Source organism: Haemaphysalis longicornis, unplaced genomic scaffold, assembly GCF_048455015.1.
Source record: "Haemaphysalis longicornis isolate Haplotype H1 unplaced genomic scaffold, Haemaphysalis longicornis Haplotype H1 scaffold_2, whole genome shotgun sequence".
NCBI lineage: Eukaryota > Metazoa > Arthropoda > Arachnida > Ixodida > Ixodidae > Haemaphysalis > Haemaphysalis longicornis.
In genome coordinates this window covers 152,114,151-152,127,770 of record NW_027526295.1, presented here as the reverse complement: position 1 = coordinate 152,127,770, position 13,620 = coordinate 152,114,151, and the positions used below count along the sequence as shown (strand labels likewise).

At 48.3% G+C, this 13,620-nt stretch overlaps 2 protein-coding genes across 4 annotated transcripts in view; both read right to left on the bottom strand.

Moving 5' to 3' along the window:
* Positions 1–11,139, bottom strand: part of LOC144169333 (DNA polymerase eta-like) — a 41,969-nt gene extending 30,830 nt beyond the window's left edge. The window contains exons 1-4 of one of the 3 annotated variants that reach the window (XM_077698426.1): positions 10,939–11,139; positions 10,281–10,436; positions 7,519–7,653; positions 6,696–6,898 (exon numbers count right to left, since the gene is read on the bottom strand). In XM_077698426.1, coding sequence (XP_077554552.1) covers positions 6,696–6,898; positions 7,519–7,653; positions 10,281–10,417 — 475 coding nt within the window. In that variant the 5' untranslated portion in view covers positions 10,418–10,436; positions 10,939–11,139. Of the gene's footprint in view, positions 1–6,695; positions 6,899–7,518; positions 7,654–10,280; positions 10,437–10,819; positions 10,839–10,938 lie in introns of those variants that run through there. The other 2 variants (XM_077698425.1, XM_077698427.1) reach the window with 2 other exon arrangements.
* Positions 710–2,675, bottom strand: LOC144170927 (uncharacterized). The gene has a single exon (XM_077700926.1). The coding sequence runs from the start codon at positions 2,546–2,548 to the stop codon at positions 710–712; it is 1,839 nt and encodes a 612-aa protein (XP_077557052.1). The 5' UTR covers positions 2,549–2,675.
* Positions 11,140–13,620: the final 2,481 nt, after the last annotated feature.

The following is a 13,620-nucleotide window of genomic DNA, read 5'->3' as shown; positions in this document are numbered from 1 at the left end:
CGAGTTTTTTATTGAATGATCAGTCAATTAATTTTTACAAACAGCATCATCTTGGGGGTAATGGAAAATTGTGGTCAGTAAGCATTTTTCCCCACTGAAACTGATGGGAGCGTTAAAATCGTTGGCTCTCAGACTGTTTGGGAGCAGTTTGGCGCAATTTTACCAATTTTCAAGCTTTTGGAGCAGCCTGGTGCAGGAAAACAAATTTGTATCAAATCTGCGCAATATGCGCAGCTGTCTCACCCCTGCAAATGCCACCTGACCGTCATGTTCCTTACAAGTAGCACCAATTGTGCTTCGATGCTTATATTACTTCATTACTGCATTATTATTCCTTGTCAATTGTGCCTCATGTTTCCGATACGCTTTATGTAGCATTCCAGGGTTCATAGCGGCCATGAAGAAAAAAATTCAAGGGTTTTTAAGGACTTTCAAGGCCCCAACTACGGATTTTCAAGGACTTAAGATAACATTTTTTGAGATAATAGAAAAACACAACACCATCTTTCACAGCATGGAAGCACATATTTTACTGCACGGAAGAAAATGCAAGCACAATTTTCATTTAATGCTGGTTTCATTGCACTGTTTTCGGCTGATTTCAACATCCCTTTTGCTGATTCACCTCTCAATCTAGACGTATTGCACACACACACACACACGCACAAAAGGGGACTAGGTTCAAACATTAGGTTCCCGAAGCTTCCCTTCAGGCTTTAAGCTCCAGAAGCTTCCCCTTCAGGCTCTCATCCATCTCTGCAAGCTCCAGGGACTTTTCGTTTGCAGTTTCTCTTAAACTGTTGGACTTCACAATCAAAGTGATGTCGCTTGTGGCTTCCACCCGCAGAGCGCAGTTGTCGGCACAGGCTGTTAAATCAGCGATTGTTGCTTCCAGCCTCTTCTTCTTTGTCTTGATGCTCTGTATCTCTTCTTCAATGCGGCTTCTCTTTGATGCCTTTGTCTGCTCCATCACTTGTTTTTTTGTATCCTCCAAGTAGGCCCGATAGCGGTTGTGTGCGGCTGCGACCGACTTCCGCAACTCCTTCGTTATTCCAATGTTCAGGACGCCACCAGCCTTGCTTACAGCATCACAAATGATTCGCTGTGACACATACGAGATATCCTTAAGGTTTTCGACAGAGACCTGACGGTTGACGCTGAAGCCTCTTTCAACAGTTGCCTGCCCGTGGCTCAAGACGAGAAGAAGCCGGATAACCTTCCACAAGTGCATGTAGGATGAGTCACCCTTCAACAGCTCAAGGTAGAACTCGTCTAGGCCAAGAGAGTGTTTGTCAAACTGTCGCAGGTTGTGTTTCTTCTCTTGGAGAAGTTCTGTGTATTCCCCAAGGACAGAATCGCGCTCATGCTCACCCAATCGACCAACTGCAATAAGTGCGTCTAGGACCTTCCTGAAGCCTGTAAGGCAGTCATCTGGCTTTGAGGCCATTTGACGGGGATCAAGCGACGACAGGTTCCTAACTAGATGGTATGTCAGCGGGCTCTTCTCCAGAATCTTCTTGGTTGTGCTTACAAGGAACTGTTTGCATTCCATCCTAAAGGCAAACATATCTTTGGCGCTCACCTTCGCGGCTTTGAGTACTTGTTCTGCAGCGTGCCCAATATCAACTTTCTCTGATGATACATGGTTATTTGGGTCTGCGACGTCCATCTTCAGCATGCCGACAACTCCTGTGGAAGCGGACAGCACCGAGCACTTCACAAATCTCGCAAGAAGCTTCCTCACGAGGCACTCGAGATCCCTTTTCAAAAAGAACACCAGTGGTTTGTCCAGCTGATATTCCGTGAGGGATGGTTTTAGAATCATCGCGATGCCCAGAGCAAACTTCAGTTTGGCCAACAGCAGTGGGTCCTGGCAAAAGTCACTGAGCTGGATGAACGATGCACACCTCGGCAAGTTCACCTCTTTCTTTTTTGCACATGCGACATACTTTTGCACGTCGCCCCACAGGGTAATGGCACGTTCGATGACGGGAACATTTTCTACCCAGCGATGAGCAGCGAAGTTGAGAGGAAATGTCACTTGGCCTGTCACGGTAGAGAAGTCTTCCCTTCGCGCTGCCGCATCATGAAAAATGGCACTGAGGCTTGAAAGGAGATTCTCTAGGCCCCACTTGCTGGCAACAATGCCCGCCCTGTACGCATTATGTATGGTATGAAGTCCGCAAGTGCCCAGGTCCAAACACTGAACTTGATGGTTCTGCTGCAGGTACTCCTGCAATCCTCTAAAACACTTCAGGTTTACGTTGGGGCCATCCATTGACAGCTGGACAGCTCTCGCCAGCGGCAAATCTTCCAGGGCACCCAGAAGCTTCTCTTGAAGGTCTTCGGCAGTTGAATGTCCCATGAACACCGACGTGTAAAACCTCGTGGTTACCCGCTCGGGCATCGTGCTCCAGTACCGCACATGAATGTCCATTTGTTTCCTCTGCAGGTAGTCATTCAAAGACTCGTCGAACAGAACGGTGTAACCATCAGACTGTTCCAATTCACGTTGTAGGCGCGAGAGAAAAAAACGGTCTGAGACCATGGCACACCACGTACGCAGATTTCCTTTCACTGCAGGAAAATGCCTTAGCGATTTCACTATCCGGGAACATTTTCTTGAAAAGGTCCCCTGTATGTGCTGACGATTTGTAGGAGTAGTGCGCCGTGACCATTTTCAGGGTCCACAGTATCTCCGCGTCGATCACACTCTCGTGAGCTTTGCACAAGCTGCTCACATCCGACGACGTTGAACTTGAAGGAGTTGGCTCGATGCGTTGCTTATCAACAGCTGTGAAGTGGCTCCGCACAGTACTATGCGCTGCGGTTGCTGTCATGTTCTCCACAGGCTTTGCGCTTTTCATGTGACTTTTGAGGGCAGACTCCCCCATTGACGACACGTCGAATGTTTTTGCACATACCTTGCACTTAGCTCGATGCGAGTTCGATGTGTCCGGAGAAATCCACTCTTTATAAGCAGCACTGCTTAACCACGTGTGCTGGAAGTTGCATTTTCCCGGCATATTGCAGCTGCAGAAGACGACTTGGACTATCCACACACCATGTTTCCCACAACACCGGTAGGGTAGGCTTAGCTTTGATCGTTGCTGCCGCTGCAACTAGAGATGCGTCGCTCAGGAGTGATCCGGTTCTTTTGAGTCGCTCTTTTTGAAGAACGAGTGAGCCGTGGCTCAGTAAAAGTGAGCGGCGGTTCTTTTGGAGAGAGGGAGACCCTTCTCGCCCCCTCAGTGATCAGTGTCGAACGGGGCGAGCCACAGCACTGCAAACCATGGAGAAAGAGCGAACAGAGCCTAAAAGCCGGGTCAACGCTCTCTCGCGCCAGCTATTGCCGGCGCGAGAAAGCAACTCCACTGCCGGGCCAGCTGGGGCTAATTTTCCAAATTTCTCCAGCGCCCCCTGTCGTGGGAGCAGACAATTCGAGCCAGGAGAACCGGATGCAGTTTTGACCCGTTCATCGGCTCTTCCGGTGAGCGGATCCGCTCAGTTAATGAGCGAAAGAACCGAAGACCCGGGTCAAATGAGCCGTCGCTCTGCGCCATCTGTTATCGGCGCGGGAAAGCAACTGTACTGCCGGGCCGGCTGGGGCTAATTTTTCAAATTCCTCCAGTGCGCCCCCTGTCTTGGGAGCAGACAATTCGAGCCAGGAGAACCGGATGCAGTTTTGACCCGTTCATCGGCTCTTCCGGTGAGCGGATCCGCTCAGTTACTGAGCGAAAGAACCGAAGACCCGGGTCAAATGAGCCGTCGCTCTGCGCCATCTGTTATCGGCGCGGGAAAGCAACTGTACTGCCGGGCCGGCTGGGGCTAATTTTTCAAACTCCTCCAGCGCACCTCCTGTCGTGGGAGCAGATAATTCGAGCCAGGAGAACCGGATGCAGTTTTGACCCGTTCATCGGCTCTTCCGGCTCTTTCCGCTCAGTTACTGAACCGAAGAACGGCTCCCGCTCTTTTCGAGAGCCGCTCTTCGCGAAGCGGATCTTCTGAGGCGCCATTTGGGAACCGCGATGGCGGCGGCGGTGAATGACAGATCGGGAGGCCGCAATGGCAGCAGTGAACGAACTGCGTCTGTATTTTCAAAGTAATAGGACAATAAACTCCTGTGACCATATAATTCACTAGAATCACTACAGTTACATTTGTGCGTGTAGCTGTTGTCCGAGTCAGAAACGAGCCGCATCTTCTTAACCGCTCAGTTCCGCGGCGATTATCGGCTCCCGGCGGTTCTTTGGCAGAGCGGCTCTCCTAAGAACCGACGTTCAGCGGCTGCTCGCTCGATTAGAGAATCGTGCTGAGCATGGCTCTGAAGGAGTCGTGTCGGCACGTTCCGGTAGAGTTATTAGAGGCGTATCGGCCGACTCAGCTGGGTCTTGTGTGCAACTTTCCCGTCATCTATTATCGCTGCCAGAAAGCGGACCCGTCGACCTCGCTTCGAATAAACTGAAGAAAGTGTAGTTCACCACCACAATATTAAAATTAGTTTCTTATATTATGTCCAGAATCATTTTTTCTGGCGTCACAGCTCACTAGTAGAGCTCATATTTGTGATGTTATAAAGTTGACAAAAAGTTGCATTTTCTTCTATATATATCGACCGAGTGATTCTGAAATACCACTGACACACAAAAACTTTTGTAATGATGGTGAGGCCAATTCTTTTCAGCACAAATACAGCGGATGTTGTTACAAAATAAATGACTAAATAACAATTGAGTAATAATTTAGATTATGGATGCTTAACACAGGTTACAAACCTAAATGAACCGCTGAACCGTTCAAATGAACCGGTTCACTTCAGTGAACTGAGCCGTTCTGAGCCGCTCACTGAAGTGAGCCGTTTTGCCCATCTCTAGCTGCAACCACGCTAGCCACAGGAGTGGATTGGACTGGATCCCTTGTTGGCTCCAGTACATAGTTGCCAGGCGTTCAAGAGGCATCCGCTAAAAACTGGCTGAACAGAAGCCAATTGACGAAATTCAAGGAAATTTAAGGACCTAAAAAAATTCAAGGGTTTTCAAGGCCTTGAAAATGCTATTTTCAAATTCCAGGGTTTTCAAGGGTTTCAAGGACCGCTACGAACCCTGCATTCTTTTTACTCATGTGAACCAGGTGTACAGTGCGCCCTGCACACAACAACCGCCATGTCAATCAGTCATCAGTTTGTTATAGTGCCTCTTATTTGTTACATGTGAACTTAAGTTACCAATATCTGAATCCTTGCTTGCTTTGCTACAAATTAATAGATGTATAACAAGAGCAGCTGTCATGGGTCACAAGCAATGATGACAAAACAACAGAGCCTGGAAGAACCACACGCATGCATACTAATAGATGTAGCCTCTGACCTCGAATTCCCTTCTTTGCATGTCTGGGAATAACCCTCACCCTTCTCTAACAGCTGTTGCACCTGGCGTCAATGTTCAATGTGCAGAATTGTGGGGTTGGATACGTGCTCAATACTTTCAACGGGCCCACACACTTCTAAGACAAGGAAGAAACGCTTGATAATAAAAACGTGAAACATTTTTAATTTTACCTTTTCAAGGAGTTAAAAAAAGAAAACTACAGGCTATGTAATAGGCAATGTCGATGAATAAAGTACAACTCTGTTGACGCATCCCCAGGCATAATGTTTTCCTGGTAGCTATGCGGCAAAAGCCTGGTCCCGCTGTAACAGCTGCAATTCAATGTAACATTGGTTTGTTTGTGTCTCTGAAATGTACTCTGTTGTCCCCTGAACAATGAAATGATGAGGTTTTACCTCACTTGCAATTTCCGAGCCTGCTCTCTTTCTTTGTATGAATTTGTTTAACAGTGTTTTTTTTTCTGAAGAACGGAGCAAATCCCCTTGTGAGTGTGTACATGCACATCTGTCTCTTCCATGACACATGCGGGGGCACATCACATATGTTGCCATCAATTAGCACCTCACCCTTTCTTAATTGCCAGACTTGGCAAGAGTTTACGGCGCGTTTCCTCCTTTTTCCTTTCTTCTAACCTGTGTTTGTCCATGCCACTGGCTTCAGTAGCACGCATTTTCCCCACCTCATTGTGTTTTCTAGCCGAAATCATGCGAGCTTTCGCTTCATGCCGACAACGCAGAAGTCATCCTGTGTCGGCTTCATAAGTGAGGAAACCCCGTTTTGAGATGCCATAAGTGCAGGATTTGTTTTTCTTCAAATTTTTTCACGCATGGGTGGAGCGGCTGATGTGAGAATGCATTTTATGCAACTATACTGGGGGGGGGGGGGGGCAACTTATAAATGACAACAAAAGTTACCTCTGCACCACATCACTACAGCTGGCTGTTCCCCTGCGCGGTGCAAAGAGTGCATTACTGCGGATAGTTTGAGCAGGACACGTGTCATCTCCATGATTTTTCGCAGTGGATCAGCTAATAAATTACTGCAACATGAAAAACAAACTAGAAGAGAAAAAGGAAACTATGTCCCGCATTGGGTGCAATCGCCTTTCAAAACACGCATGTGCGCCGACATCACAAGTCTATTGCTTAATTAAGCGGAGTGATACACCACATGAGCTATTGCCGTCCTGAATTTGTACACGAATATAGGAGGCAGGTTACAGAGTGCTCATGCCTTACAATGAAACCAACTTGCCATCGGCTAGGCTGCAGAAAAAGAAAAACAAAAGTGCTGGGGTGGGGGGCTCACTTGTGCCATCCACGTCCTGTGAAGCCCCCTTAGGCTGCTGCGCCAGGAATGTGTTGGGCAGGCTGCTGCTTGCGTCCTGAGGGATGGGGACCGTCTTGCAGGCCTCCGTGAGGTCCAGGTAGGCCTCGTCCACACTGGCTCGCTCCACCACATCGCTGAACTGGCAGAGCACCGAGAGGACCTCGGCACCAGCCTCCCGGTACCTACGCGCAAGGGCAGTGGTTAGAAGCGCCAGCTAAACTGCTAGAGGGAAATGACCGTATGCTGTACACTGTGTTTTGAAGTTGTCGCATACAGTGCATTTTCAGAAAAACTGCAGGAGTTGGTGCTCCGACAAACTGGCGTTACATCTCTTGTCGCGCACCTAAAGGCAAGTGAAACCTCGCAGGCACCAACACATGCACTGCACTCACAAGGTCATGCACCCCTGCAGCTAGCAGAACACAAAAGGTGACAGAACTTCCCTGGAAATGACTTTTCACTAAAACCTCAGCCAGCCATTTCCTAAGGTGGGCTATGGGCTACACTGGACCCTGCTGGAAGTGAAAAGAATATGACACCTTTCTGCTGGAATATGATGTCATTGGCTTTGAATGCACCATGCATAACATGTGGACGTCTTTTCGTGTCCTAGTGAAAATTGTCACTAACACCCCGCGAATAGGTGGCTTTGATGTGTCATCGTGGACTGCCCAGCACTGGTTCAAAGCAGCTCCGTATCTTTTTTTTGCCAATAAAGCTGCTCAGGACTGGCAAATAAAAGAGATGATATGTAGCATGCATGCATACCATTAGGTGAAAGAGGAGGGAAGGTGACCCCCACCTGGTAAGGTCAGCCTTGCCCCTGACCTCGGGGACCCGAAACAGGTGCAGGTCCTTGGCCAGCTTTTCCGCTTCCTGACCACGCATTCCACGCTTAACACCAAACGCCCGGGCCTCGTAGTTCACTGCGATCAATCTGCATGTAAGGGGGGAAAATAGAACATTCTGCTTATTCAAATAGGAATACATAACATTTTGCTTGGCCTGTTTCATCCGTGTAGTCTGGAGCCGATTTCTGAGGCATCATGCTACCCGTCTGTCCGTCTACCATTAATACCACACCCTCTCTTAAGGAGAGTCACTTATTATGTAAAGGCCAGCTAACTGGGGCAACCAGTACTGTTTATTCGTATACGTATCTTTGCTCCACGCTCTTGAGCCACATTTTGTTCCCAAGCCCTTCCGCCACAGGAAGTGACAATTTCAGCTCTCATTAAACCTTTCTCCCTCGCAAAATAGTTTTAACCTGGCCGCCTTTTTCCCTGCACGCTCCCTCATGTTTTGGAGATGACGACTTTGATGTAATTATGGCACAGTCCACTTTCAATGAATAGTTACGAACTCTTTCTTTGCGCAGCTTAAGGATCTCAAAAGCACCTGCTTTACTCTGGCATTACTGATGTCCTAGAATACACGCATAGCCTGCTTACATGATTCCAGTTAGTGCTACACATTTCACAGTGCCCTAGTATGTATATGAATGCTGACAATGCCACATTCTCTCGCACACATTCGCCGTGCTGCGAATACGATAGCGGCAAGTCATGCCTGCAGCTATTCTCAAAGGAATGCAGATTTTAGAGTCAAAGTAAGACAACAATGAGGTGCCCCTCATCACTTAAACTCACTGAAAGTGGTCCTCACAACACTCAAAGATGTGTCAGGCTTCCTAGGGACTTTCTAACATGATATATGTGCCTCCTAGACAGCAGGCAAACTTCAGTTATCAGAAAACTGGCTTTATCGTGGTTTGCACAAGCAGTCAACTCTGTTTTCTCTGTGCCACAAATTACGAGACCAAATTTTTGACTAGCCAAATAAGTAAGCCAGGATAATTAGAGATAAATATGTGAATGCTGGTTGTACACATGAACAAGATAGCCAATGGAAGAAGAGAATTGCATCAACTAATGTGTGGACATGATGAGCAAGTCCAAAAAATGGCAACATAAGCAGAACGTTTAGAAAAATTTTTCTGTCACTGATTTCCATTCTTTAAATCATGAGAAATAAGGAAACAGCCAATAAAGGCGGAAAGAAGTGTCGGAAAACATAGTAGAAACGAAATAAAAAAAGGAAATAAATTAAAAAGCAGCACACCAGAGCACTTCTCATTAGTTGTGAATAAGAAAGCATTAACGCTTAACTGAACACAGCGTAGTTTTCCTTTTAGCGGGCACGTTCATGTCACATCTAATGGGAATCAGTGAACCAGCCATGAGCCTCTGATGGCAGCCGTTATCGTCACCAGCCAATCCCACTAAGTGGTCATGTGAGGATACTAGTTAGTTGTGATGACTTTTAAGCCAAAAAGGAATTGGTGAACTGGTCGTGAGCTTCTGAAGATAACTGTCATCGTCACTGGACAATCCTTTTGAGTGGGTATGTGAGAAATGGGTATGTAGGCATTATGCCTAAATGAAATATGGAGAAATAATGGCCATGAGCATCTAACAGCAGCTGTCATAATCACTGGCCAATCCACACCTGAATGGGTATCCTGTTACACTTATATTCAGCCCCTGTCGGTGTACCGAGCAGCGTCAAACTCGTGCGTCGAGCAGTGTACAGGTTTTCTATCATTTTGAAGTCGGAGGCCCCAACCAACGCGTTCACTACGTCCACAATTAGTCAGCTAAAGCAGTGGAACCTTAGTGGTCTCGAGGTCGGGGTACGCGGGCTTGACTTGCATTTCGAAGGCCCTCGGTTCGATTCGTACCCAGTCCCAAATTTTTTTAACTTTCTTTTCAACTCTACTACTCTATTATTCCAATGCCGTCTGCCATTTTAGGGGCCATTAATGTTTCCGCATTAAAAACTTTGAGACACTCCATATTAGGGTTGCCACCTGACCGGTTTTTTTAGACAGCGGGCCGGTTGCCGGTCTGTACCTAAAACCGGCCGACATTGGCCGTTTTTTTTGCCATCGTGCCACGGTTATTTATTTTTGGCCTTTTGTAAGCGTAATCACATGTACTAAGACAACCATTATGTGTTGACAAGCTGGGCAAAGAAACGCGAGCAGAGGAAATGCGCGGCCGAGCGCGATTCCCGAGATGGAAGGGGACCAAAGGGAGGAACAGCACAACGAGATGCCGCCGGCACGACAAGCAAGTGCGGTTACTCTTCAGTGCGGCACATTCAGAGCAAGAGCCAAAACCTCAATCGCCTTCAGTACAAACGTAATGTTGCTTTCTTTGTAGGGAAAAGCTACAAGAAATGACATTGCATGTCAATAAAAAAAAATGTGGCGTCTTTTTTTCAACACAAATCCAACCTTCTACTACCCTCTCCCCCCCCCCCCCCCCCCCCCCCCCCCTCATTTGAATTGCCGGTTTTTTCTTCGGGAAAAGGCGGCAACCCTACTCTATATTAATTGACAGCCAGAGCTTAAATAACCCTGTGAAAACTTTAGTGTAAGATTTCGCACAAACGCATAGCGACATTATGTCCACACACTTATTTTCCTGACCCCCTGCACAGATATTTCGTTCCCGTTCCCTTTTCCCGCCCACCTGTCCTGAGTTTCGACCGTTCACTCACCCTCCGCCCTGAAAGGTGTTGTACTGGGCCACGGCGCAGGGCTTGCCATTCCACTCGGGTGCCAGCTTCTGCTCCACTTGCACGTAGAAGCAGTCCATGTCGACCAACGCCACCGCACGGTGTCGAGGCACGGCCATGATCGCCTTCACCGCTGCACTAGGACGATGCCGAAACCAGGCGACGAACGGTCACGCACACGCGAAAGCTCAGATACGCCTTCCACGGCGAAGCGAAGAAGACGAGAGAAGAGGGAAAGAAGCGACGCCGATTTAGGCGCTCATTTGAGTTCAACAGACTTCAACAGACTTCATTTCTACTTCACGCTTTTATGAAATTATCACGGTACAATTTCTCAGGGTTCCCCGTGGGAACCAATGTACTACGCCGATTTCCCGGGCGAAGTTTTGCTGGGCTGTGCACGCTGTGTGGCTCAGCTTTCGCACTAACGGGGTTTGAGTGTGCTTTTGTGATGGAGCCTGTTATGTACAAACAGGCAAGTTTTGACGCCTTCGCATTTGGTGGTAGCAACGCGCACTAACCAGGAACTCCGGCCGCCGTACAGGGAACAGCGATCGATGTACGCGAAACATCCCAAGGTGTCAATCGCGCCTGTTTTGGACCAGCACGAAAAAACCAATCGTGAGGAGTTTCGGCCTACCTCGAAGCAAGATCGATGTCAGCTTTGTCATCAGCTAGTCGACGTTACTCGTACACCCAATATTGATAGCCTTTGGCACCTGGCTAACCAACATGCTTCGTAGAGAAACAACCAGCAGCACGAACCCGCTTCACTGATCATCGCAATCGCGACCGAGCTCGGCGCGTTCGAGCATGCTTTGGCTAACGTCGGCTTTAGCTTCGGCTTACTACGGGAGCGTGTTGTTGAACAACAGTAAAATATTCTAGTTCACTATAGTAAAACCCGGTAAAACCCCGATAACCTTCCATAAATACAAAATACAGACGCAAGAAAGTACACCACACTTTACTTGTGTGAATGGTGACCAGTGACAGTCTATATCGTCTATATCCAGATATCCAGTAACGTCTAGTGCTATCGCGTGATTTCATGTTACCTTGGAAGCAAAAGTGCTTGTTACCACAGGCCAGGGAGAATCTTACTATTATTAACTGATCGAACAACGCCTTTGGATTGAGTGTTCTTAGTGTTGTCCTCTATTGCGTCACAGCTGACGTCATCTAGCGCGAAATTTTAGATTTCTATCGTTTTGTTTTTCGATTCAAGGGAAAAAAAAAGGACGTGACCTGAGTGAGTTTCCAAGGGCTAGTTCTTCAAATTGAGCGAGATTGTATTTTATCTCCATAACTCCATAACAAAACAGAAGCTTTACACCGAGTCATTGCACCTTGGTTTGCGCGTATTCCTCGCAGGCAGTGGAAAAGCGGCGTCCTTCGTGAACCTCTCAGTAGTACTTAACCTGTTCACATTTTTTGAATTATGAATATTGTAAGCGCAAGTGACTGCCGAGCTTCCTTCATCGTTTTCCCTCCATTTATTTGCCATCAATGCATCGTCTTCGTCTTCTTACCTCGCCCGTTCCTCATCAGCGCCTCATCGCCTGGGCGCGGAACGCTCGATCATCATCATCGTGTTTTGAGGTCCCTTCTCGGGTTCGGGCTGCTGCTTGCCGAATAAAGGGCCTTCTCGCCTTCAACAAAGCCTTCTCGCCGGAGCCTCTCAATATGTTGTAATTTTGCTCCTCAACTTCGGTGCTACTTTTGCAGCACAGCCACATTTGCCTTTTATGCAATTCTGACCTGATTTGTACCTTGCGCAGCGCACATAAATTATGGTGAACTTCAATATAACGAAAACGCTGGTATAACGAAGTGACACCATTTACCTAACTGCGTGCCCTTTGAACCCCATGTTTGTTGAGTCTCACAACAGAGCCAGATGCATTATTTAAAAAATATATATGCCGAAGGACTGCTTCCCATTCACAATGCGGTGTATGTGTCACGAATAATACGTAGCACAAGCCCACTTATGCAGCCCTTCCAGACCTCCCGGAAAACATGCAGCCATTGGAGGCCAGTGACAATGTACACCGGCAACACAAAACATTTTTCTCCTTAATTCACGAGCCAGGTTTGTCTGTTTTTCTTCTGTAGAATAAGCATGATTTGTTTAACTTGGCTAACTCATTAAAGTGCGAAAAAGATCTACCGGTAATTTCTAAAAGTTAATTTTTGTCGATAAACGAGTCAAAATTGCTAGTTGCGCCAGCAATGATAATTAAATAAGGAAATGTTCAATGAAAGAAAGCTTTGGCATTTATTTAGCAACAGGTCTGGCCTCTTCAACGAACCAGGGTAAATGTAATATAATATTAAGAAAGTGGGGACCCAAAAACTGCATAAAGTAAAAAAAAATCGCCCCTTTTACCCAGAGAGAGAGAAACAACGTCTTTATTTGGCCTGCGGAAACCTCGGGGGGTGCCTACTATCGCCGGCCTCCCTGGTGGGGAGGTGACAAGTTCGGCCGCTGGCGATCGATGGCCGCTAGCGCGAGCTGCGCAGCCATCTTCTGTAGTTCATATTCCGCACTGGTCACCGCACTCTCCAAGCGCGGCGGCAGCGGATCCGCAGTGGTTGAGTCCGTTTGCTGGCATTCCCAGAGCATGTGCTGCATGGTAGCGCGACCGCCACCACACATCACACACTTATCTGTCTGGAATAATTCGGGGCACACGTGTTTGGCGAACACAGGCGTCAATATCGCGCGCACCTGCAGTTGGCGCACTAGCACCGCCTCTCTTCGGGTAAGATTCCGGTGCGGCGGCGGGTAGGCTCTTCTGCCCTCCCGATACCAGGCCAGCACCTCCTTGTATGTGTCGATTGGAGTTGCCTCGACGTGGTCTTCTTCATCTTCTTCCTCGCCTTCCGCAGGACGAGGGGGGGAGCTCGGGGCAGCGCTGTGTCTGGTAAGCACGCGCGCCGCTCGGTCTGCCCCCTCGTTGCGGTTGGCACCCGTTCCCACCGGGCCCATGTGCGCCGGGAACCACTTGATGGTCACCGGCATTGTTCGTTGTGGTAGGGCCCCGCACACCCTAGACGCGCACGAGGACACTCTGTTTGTGGCGTAGTTCATGACAGCACTGCGCGAATCACACAACACCGTCGCACACTTGGGGTTGGTTAGGGCCAGCGCTATGGCCAGCTCCTCCGCTTGCCTCGGGTCCTGGGCCCGCACGCTGCCCGCCGTGTACAGCTCCCCTGAGGTCGCCGCTATCACGGCCACAGCGTACGTGCCTTGGCGGTTCGGATATGCCGCCGCATCGACGTAGTAGGCGTTAGTGTCTGCCGCATGCGCGGC

Excerpts from the sequence above, each read along its gene's own strand:
- LOC144170927 (XM_077700926.1), bottom strand. The coding sequence starts at position 2,548 with ATGGTCTCAGACCGTTTTTTTCTCTCGCGCCTACAACGTGAATTGGAA.